Source organism: Gavialis gangeticus, unplaced genomic scaffold (genome assembly GCF_001723915.1).
Source record: "Gavialis gangeticus isolate Ggan-Ray unplaced genomic scaffold, GavGan_comp1, whole genome shotgun sequence".
Taxonomy (NCBI): domain Eukaryota; kingdom Metazoa; phylum Chordata; order Crocodylia; family Gavialidae; genus Gavialis; species Gavialis gangeticus.
Window position 1 is genome coordinate 109,293,886 of NW_017728992.1, and position 9,091 is coordinate 109,302,976.

At 41.9% G+C, this 9,091-nt stretch overlaps 1 protein-coding gene across 1 annotated transcript in view; it reads left to right on the top strand.

Annotated features, from left to right (window-relative positions):
• The first annotated feature begins 7 nt into the window (after nucleotides 1-7).
• Nucleotides 8-9,091, top strand: part of ASXL3 (additional sex combs like 3, transcriptional regulator) — a 232,441-nt gene continuing 223,357 nt past the window's right edge. Inside the window, exon 1 of the mRNA XM_019526804.1 lies at nucleotides 8-99. Coding sequence (XP_019382349.1) covers nucleotides 46-99 — 54 coding nt within the window. The 5' untranslated portion in view covers nucleotides 8-45. The remainder of the gene's footprint in view (nucleotides 100-9,091) is intronic.

Here is a 9,091-nt window from a genome sequence, read left to right on the forward strand (position 1 = left end):
CCGCCCCCGCCCCCGCCCCCAGAACCATCTCAATGAGATGCAAACATGAAAGACAAGAGGAAGAAGAAGGACCGCACCTGGGCCGAGGCTGCCCGCCTGGTAGGTGCCGCGGCGGCGCGGGGCGCGCGGGGGCTCCCTCCTCTCCCCTCCCTTCCCCGGCCCGCCCCGCCCGCTGCTTTGTTGCGGTACAGTGGGGCGGGCGGCGGGACTCACTGCCCGGGGTGCGTGCGGTGTGTGCGTGCCTGTAGCGTAGTGTGGTGGTGTGCGTGTGCTTGTGTCTGTGGGTGTGTGTGAGCGCGCACGTGTGTGTGTGTATGTGTGTGTGTGTGTGTGTATGCGCTAGCCGGGGTAACATTCACTCAGTGCCACTGAGAGGGAGAGCCAGAGCCAGCCCTCCCCTGTAAGGCATGGGCAGATACCTCCTCCCGTGTGTGCCTGAGGACTTGGCTTTTCTTCCCCTCTTCCTAGATGTGAGTGCAAACTACCCAGGGCCATGCCCCTCTGCCACGTTCTCATGGGTGAAACATCCCAGCAGAGTCTGTCCCGTCCCCCCTTTTGATTGGATGCAAGTGACATCTTCCCCAGCCCAGTGGCAGGAGACTGGAGGGGACTGCTAATCCTGGGATTCCCTGCACCCTTTCTTCTTTGCCCTCGCTGCAGGCAGATATCCAGGGCAATCAATCCTCCTTCTCCTCCTCCTCCTCCAAAAAAAAGCCGTCTGGCTCTGAAGACTTAATGCATTCTCATGGGGTTAGGGAGTCATCTGCCTTCTCTTTCTGTATTTGTTTTCACAAGCGTGTTATTGTTTGCTCAGCATAATAAGGACGCATTGTTTACATCCCTTTTCAGCTCCTGGTGTTGGAAGGGCTTTCTCCATTTTGGGAATTTTGCAAATAAATTGTGCGCGTGCACACACGTGCCACGGCATGTCTGGTTGTTCACTTTGGTGTGTGTCTTTCCTGAAGTTGGGTCCATTTCAGCATCACTTGGATGTGATTATAAACTGAGTGTGGAGCTAGAAAGATCTGCTGGTGGTTGACTGTTTCTTTCTTTTTCTTTTGTACCCATATCAGCTCTTCATTTTACCCATTGTTTTTATACAGATGTTGTTGTTGAAGGAATGTTACTGGGGTGATCGCAGCTCTGTTTTTGGGTGGTGGGTGTTTTGTTTTTTAAATATATTTATTTTTGCTGTTTTGAGAGGGTTGTGAAGCAGGTTCCTTTTGGAGAGATGTTTTTGAACCTTGCAGTATGTCCTGTGCTACTGTAAGGGACTGCATTCAGGGTTTCCACAGCACAAATATTTGAAAAATTAAAATATTAGTCATCCCTATCTAGGGCTTCTCTTTCAGTTCCATCTGTATGCCATCATAGGAGCCTAGCAGTGACTAAACACTTGAGATCCATTAGACATGAAGAAAAAATTTAGTATGATTAGTTTTAGCAAGGATGTTTTGGTGTGGGCACTTTGAGTTGTAAAAATATGCTTATTAAAAACAGGAAACAGTGTTAGGTACAAGGGTCTTAAAATCTCAGCCTTGTCTCTCTTTAACTCTGTGAACTAAGTAAAAGAGTAAGTGAACTAAAGATGCATTCACTTTGCCAGGTAGTAAGTAGATAACATGGTATAAAAAAGTTGATCTGTAGGTATTTGATTATGACTTGCAGCTGATCTTGTGATGCTGGCTTACTTGTATTTCAAGCTGCTAATATGCATTAAGTTTATTGAGTTTGTCTAACAAAAATAAGATAAATAAAAGATATTGGATTTACCTTGTCAGCCTATGTTCTTAGACCAACGTGGCTACAAGGTACAACCCTGAAACTTCATTGAAACGCTTACAAACTGTATTGAATGCTATCTTACCAAGCAGTTGCTGTACTTGCCATGAGAAAAATAAGCCACCGTGAATAGGAAGGGAATAGACGCATATGAAAATCATGCTTAAGCTGTCGTCCAAATCTGTAGGGGAGACTGATCTCTGTGACAGACTGAATTATTACCAGTTAGAAATGTTAAGATTTTTCCCCTAAACAACCTCAGTTACTAAAACCTAATGGAAATGGTAGCTACTAGATGAGTGGTAGGAGGTGACGCATGGTGCATACTGTAGTATAGTATCTAGTCCAGCATTCCAGAAATACCCAGTAATCTCGCAGCTTGTCCCAAACTTGTTCTCTAGACAAGTAATGCATAGTGTTTCTAAGTTCTGTTGTAATTCTGTATCAAGATATATTACTCCATGGATTCATGCGTGCTAGAAGTTCCTGAAGCAGGACTGAGGCCAAAATGGTCAGTCCTTATAATGTTTTATGGAAAGGATCTGATGGTTCATTATGTTTTTGCTTTCTTGGGATACGTCAATAATATATTACTGCAAAGCTTGATTGAATCAATTTCTTTCCAATGACAAGTAAACAATGAAGAGATTGATAGGTACTCACAAATAACGATTCATGAGCTACCTAGATCAATATGTTATAAAATTGTATGGCCACTGAATTAATTTATTTTTAGGAGCAGAAGGGTTGGGTCTGTACAGACTTTAAACATGCTTCCTATGAGTACTTTTACTAGGAGTACTGTTTCATATGAAAAAAGTACAAGAGGATGACGTGTGGAAAGTGAAATGTTCAGGCATTCCAAAATGTCACATCTAAGATTGCTATGCAGTCTTAATTCTGCTCTCTTGTGTGTGCCTGTGCATTACAGTTTAGCATTTAAATAACATGCTTGCACACTGTTTTCCATAGAACATCTTGCTTACTCAGTACAGAATGTGGACAGTGTTCAGTGAGTTAAACAGCTTTCAATTTTTCATGTTATTGTTTAGTGTGTGGCCCCATGCCTCATTTACTACAGCTTCCAAATCTAGCTTAGACCAAGGAACATTTTTCTTTTATTTGCTTTTCTGTGGAACACATCACTGTTGTGTTGTAGTAATATCCAAGGGCCTTGCAAACATGAATTGATATGCCTCTACAACATGCATGTGAGGTTAAGCATTACTACCTCTGTTTTGCCTGTATATAGCAGAGGCATGAAGAGGTTAAATGCCTTATCCAAAGCTGCATAGGGAGAGACAAAAGTAGGACCCAGATTTCTTGGGTTGTAGTCCAGTTATTTAGTCCCAGGATGATCTTTTCTCTGTATCTCATGCCTCATCTGGACTGTAAGCTAATCACGATAGAAACAGAGTGATGTTAGTGTCATCTTTATCTCGCTCCTGCATCATGCAACAATTACATTGAATAAAGGAAGGGGGAACCGAGATCCAGATCATGACAGTTCTGCCTTATCCTTTTTCCACCATGTACAATGCAAGAGACTGGAGTACTACAGAAAAATAGATTTATGATAAAAAAGTACATTATAATGGATACATCCAAGTGCCCAGGCTTAAGTTTGACAGGTGACCTTACATTTGTTATGTCCTGATACTTAAGAAGGTGATCCTAGTAGTCTTGGCATTCTTACAGCATAGGGATTTTTGTATGGGTTTTTAAATGGAAGCAGATGAACAATTCCATGATATTTGTCTATTTGCTGTACAGTAGTACAGTGATTTGTACTGTGCAACCAGTAAGGCAGGAGGAGCCTTTGCAATGTTGCACATTTAAATCCTTCTGTGGCAGAAGGCAAGACTCCTTTGAGTCTTTCTTCTTTCCATACACAACACTTCCTCCTCTCTTCATCCACCTTCACCGATCGTAGAGAAAGACATAGCACTGCATGTCTGCATGACATAGGCATTCATAAGCAGTGAATGCATTTGCAGAATCACTAGAATGGCGGCATAGCTTTAGCAGATCACATTATAAAACCATTGTGTAACACACATATTTTAACTGTGGAAAACTGCTGTCAGACTTCACAAGGTTACTCTGGTTTAGGACAAATAAGTCATATCACAGTCAGCTTTCACCAGATTGCTAAAACATGTGTGCTGCACCTGGGCATTATCTTCTTTCAAGATTTCTACTGTTCGCCACTGACACACTCAATCACTTTTTTTTGATAAAGGCTCTTTGGCTGCCTATATACATCCTGTTCGTGTTCTAAGTAGAGCATGGCGCAGGCTCGATTAGTCGACTAATTAGAACGCCCCAGCATGGCCTCACAATCATATAAGCCCTCGCTTGTTCTAAAATGGCGGTGGAGGCATTTATCTAAATCTCATCAAATCAGGTTTAGATGAAGCATCCTGTGGCCATTTTTTAATGCACGGGGGCTTAATTTACGCAATGGTGAGGCGTTTTAATTAGAGAGGGTCTCTGGGAACTTCTCTAAGTACAACATCCTCCCCCCACCCACCTCCAAGCATGTATATAGGCAGCCTTTTTCTCCTACCATTGAACCATTTTTGCTCAAATTAAATAAAATGGTTGCAGAAGACTTCCCATATTTCACCAAAAGTTTGAAGACTAAAATAGTTACAAGCCACCGATAGTGGGCATGGATAGGTGTACTGTTTGAACTCCTCCAAGTGCCCTTGGAGCTCTACAGACAGTAGAGTGGGGATGCAGACCTTCACCTGGGTGAAGTGTATCAGGTGACTGTCAAAAAAAAAAAAGAGTCTTTGAAGCGCTTCATTTTGAAGAGCTTTCCAAAATGTGTGCACCAACCAGACATTGGTACAGCATGTGGTTGTCTGGCATCCTTTATCTGACCCCATTCCCTTGCCTGGCTAAAGAGTGCTGTCCTATGTCCTCAGCTGACCTCAGGAGTTTCTGGAGATCAGAGACCTATAAGTATCCAGGAAGTCCTTGTTTCTAGTCCAGTGACTGGGAAGCACTACCTGTGCATGCTTTCTTGCCCTTCTTGAAGCACTCTGGGGCAGGGAGAGCTGAACAAATAACAGAGATGAAACACTCTGAATGTGAAGTGTTCCCAAATGGGGTGAGATTCTCAGTGTTTCAGATGAATATCCTCTACCCTATGACTCCCTTGAATGGAAATGTTTGTGCAACCTTAATCCTGATTTTCTTAGACCCAGAAGTACAATGTAGTAATTGGAAGTCCTAAAGTACTTTTTTTTTGGTTTGTTATTAAGTCAGCAGCTTGAGTTTATCTTTCTAGCACAAAATGTGTATGGTTACCATAGCATACAGGAACTGATTGTAGACCAAACATCTGTTTTTAGTGGGCATAGCGAGCCAGTTGTTTCGGTAACTCATCTTTTATATAGTTTCACATTTCTCATAAATTCACTGGTCACTGTAGAATATAGGAAGACAATAAAGGTAGATATTGTACAAATCTAGATGTTAACAATAATAATGTTGCATGAGGAATCAATTGGAAAATGTCAAAATTTGAAGTCTTGAAGTGTGAACAGTGGATGGGGCTTGTGCTTCTGAGGGTGTGGATGAAGCTTGCAACAGAGCTATGCAGAACTATCAGTTAGGGCTGTCAGACATAGTGCTTTGTTCCTCATGATCCAGTAAGGTAAAATAAACTTGAATAGAGCAGGTGCTGCAGGCTAGTGTATGTTCAAAAATGCAGTGCCTAGCATGAGACATTGGGCATCATCTTAGGAAGGATGGAATTGCATGGGAACTTTTTGGAAACATTTCTGTGAATAGGCTGCCCTCATAATTTCCCTTTTCATATTCCTCTAAGTGCAGATCTGAATCACACTTGAGTAAGTCACTACTTCCACTTGATAGAAGAGTGAATGAAAATCTTAAGGATGACTACTGTACACGTTGCATTGCTTGTGTTCATCCACGTGTCTGGCTGCATCCATTCTCTAGCACACTTGCTTTTCCTCCTCCAACCCCTGTTCATTTCATTACGAATGTACAGGTTTGCTCACGGCTCACTGAAAACTATGCGTGTTTTGCTGTGCTGTGCAGAATCTTCTTGGTGTTCAGGGTAAGAGAATCCTGAATGTCTGGTACTGGTTGCCTGTTTCTTAGTATTTTTCCAGTAGCCTCAAGGCAGCAGTCAGCTTTTAATATGAATAGTTTGCTGCTCCAGTATAATTTAAAAAAAGAAAATCGATTCAATTTAAAGTAATGACCTTGCATGCCAATTAATTAAATAAATTGCTGGGTTTTTTTAAAATGCCATTTTGGAGTTGCGGTTTTTAGACTGTGTTACTGTTTAATGCAGCCAGCTGTTCAAAAACTGATTGCTGCTTCATTATTTTCTGTTTTACTGAGATAATAGTGTACTTGAAGCAAATCATATAGTGGTATCTTACAGTATATAATCATATATGAATACCACAGTGAGACTGAAAATCAGAATTGCAATTTCTGTATAGCTGGAGCATTGACTGTGATTCATTTGACTTTTATCTTACGTAACTCTTGTTACTGTAAATGCAATTTAAAACCGTGAAACAGTGAGGAAGGAGTTTCATGCATCTCTAAAAATGGGGGATTTGTCATGACTTTGCTTTATTATACTAAGGGTTTCTTTGTTGTTGGCTTAACACAGGCCTACTATTATTTCCATATTTGTTCGAAGTTAATTCTTTTTTAGACATGTGGAAACATTGCTGGTTTGGGAGGTTTTGGTAGCCTTTCCCTTTGATCCACAATCAGTGCTGCTTTGAAGAGTTGTATTTTTTTTTTTTTTTAATTTTGCCCTAGGGTTTTCTCAAATTTTCTTTATTCAAAGCAATTCCGGTGCTTGCTGAGCAGGGTCATACCTGCACTTATTTCTTTACTTTTGTGGTTGTATGTATGTGGCAGCAACCTCTTTTTTGTTTGTACTGATTATTTTAGAAATTAGTGAGAGTTTTTAAATATTAACAAGGTGGCTTGCTATTCATATGCAGATTTCATTTATTACAGCTCTTGGATGAGGTCTCCTGAGTTTGGTTGAGGGCGGTCTCAGGTTCTAACCCTCATGCTTGAGACAGCCCTTTTGCCCAGACTAGCACTTGCCTCCTTTAGGGAGCAGGAATTAACCTCGGGGTTGGAAACTGTTTTGAACACCATAGCAATACTTCACAGCAGGGCAAGTCTTTAGACTGTCAGGGAGGCTAATACCAGGAGGAGACCTGTATAAGAAGCTACACATGCACATTTGCTGTTGATGATATAATGTTCTCAATATCAGAAATAGAAATTAATACTTGCTGATAATATTTTAAAGAGCTCTTGGTGGGCCTCTTTGTCCATTGCTGTCTTGAGTTGAGATTACAGAGCCCCCTTAGCCTCCCTAAGAGAGTACCATGGTACCCTTAGTTCCCACTCTTTTGGGTCTGTGGCCATGCTCTGGTTGTTAATGGTGATATTTTCTGGTCTCCATTCTGTATATGCTCTTGTTCAAAGTGGCAAGGGTTAAAAGCCCATTCTGGTGCAAAAACTTCTCAAATCTATCTTTTGGTTCTACTTGACTTTGTGGACTGGATACTTAGGGTATGCTGTAGGTCTCATTCTGCTTCCCATTTAGTGTACCTGTTTTGTTAGGAGTTGGTGCTAGGATGCTGGCATTGGAAGACCAGTTAATTGGTCTTAGCTCTGTTTCTGTCTGTCCTACTTCATTATTGCAAAGCCAGATTGGTAGTTCAAAGACTTATGATACTCTTGGATCTACTTGTGGACGTATGGATACCTCAGCAGAATATGAGGGGTTATGGCTCTGCCTGCTGAACATCATGAAGATGTGTACTTCATGATAGGTGTGTTCTGCATTGTTAGATGCATATACCAGTATAGGCATGTAGGAGGCCAGTCTTTTGAAGCTTTGACAAGGTCATCAGCACTATTAGCCACATGTGGCTTATTTCAAAGTCCACACTGCCTTGTAGATGGCAGGCAATTTTTCTTAGCTTGTGGCTGCCTCACAGACTCCAGGCCTTCAATCTGTCTGTTGAAAGGTGGACCTTTATTGGTGTGTACCTTGATGCGCTAGTCATAGAAGTGAACAAAGCAGTGCCAAAAGGTTTCTGCAATCCGTTTGCATTTGGGGTTTTGGCATAGTAGTTCACTGTGGTCAAGGTGTCTTGCCCCTTTCTGATATGGCTCTACCATTAATGCTACCCACTTCAAAGGATTACTGGTGTATGTCAGTTGGAAGGGACATCATCTACAACTTTGGGCTTCCTTCTTCTGGTGCAATTCTGACAGTTGTTACATCAGTCCTGTACAGATTGTATCAGCTCCATTCAGTAAAAACTGTGAACAGTCATTTGGGCATCTAAGTGATATGAAGTACAGGCTTGATGTGCTGACTTGGTTGCTATTTGGGACTACTTCTGCTTTAGGATTTCTGGTCTTATGTGCGCATCTTCCCCTGTCCCAACTTCTCACTTGGTATCTTAAATATATCCTTTGGGAATAGTTTTCTAGTCAGAGGTAGAATGTGTGGCACTGTTGACTGAAGTATAGGGATTTCTGAATGAAAGGACTTTGATCCTAGATCTGGATCCAGAGGCTGTCGGACTCCTTGATGAGCTTGCCATTGTCTTTGTGAGATATTAGTCCTAACAGTATGGTGTACCATTTCAGTTGAGGTAGTTGCATATCAGTAACATCTTCTACTCTTTCAGCTTGTCAGCATTTCTTGTTATGGTGGTGTTGCCTTCCTAGATGGAACGTCTGCATTAAGTGTTCTTTAGCCAGACCTGAATATCACGTCGAGTGTATACTTGCCTAGGCTTACGCCTGGTATCGTTTCACTGTGGCTAATCTGGCTGAGCAGGTATAGGCCTGGGGTGATTGCTCATTTACACGGTGATGAGGGTGGCTGCCAGGTGGCCCTTAAAGTACTTCATAGTAACTGAGACCAGGGCTAGAAATTTGAAGGAACTTTAGTGTTCCAGTTATTCAGTTCCAACCATTTTGGTCTCCAGCTTTCATAGGCAATCACCCTCTCCTCTTCATCCTCATTTTGGGAGAGCACAGTCAACAGTTTGTTACCATCTATATACAATTTGAAAGGAAGGGTATCATCTGGGTAGGCTAGTACTGCTGCCTTTACCAGGGCATATTTCAACCATTCACAAGTCTTCTGGCAACCTGCATTCTAGTCAGTCTTACTCTGCTTGCCAGCCCAGTCCATGGAGAAAGCCTGCATAGACAGGCATGTAAAGATGCAGCCTGCTTCACAAGGTTTTTTTTTTTTTTTTGT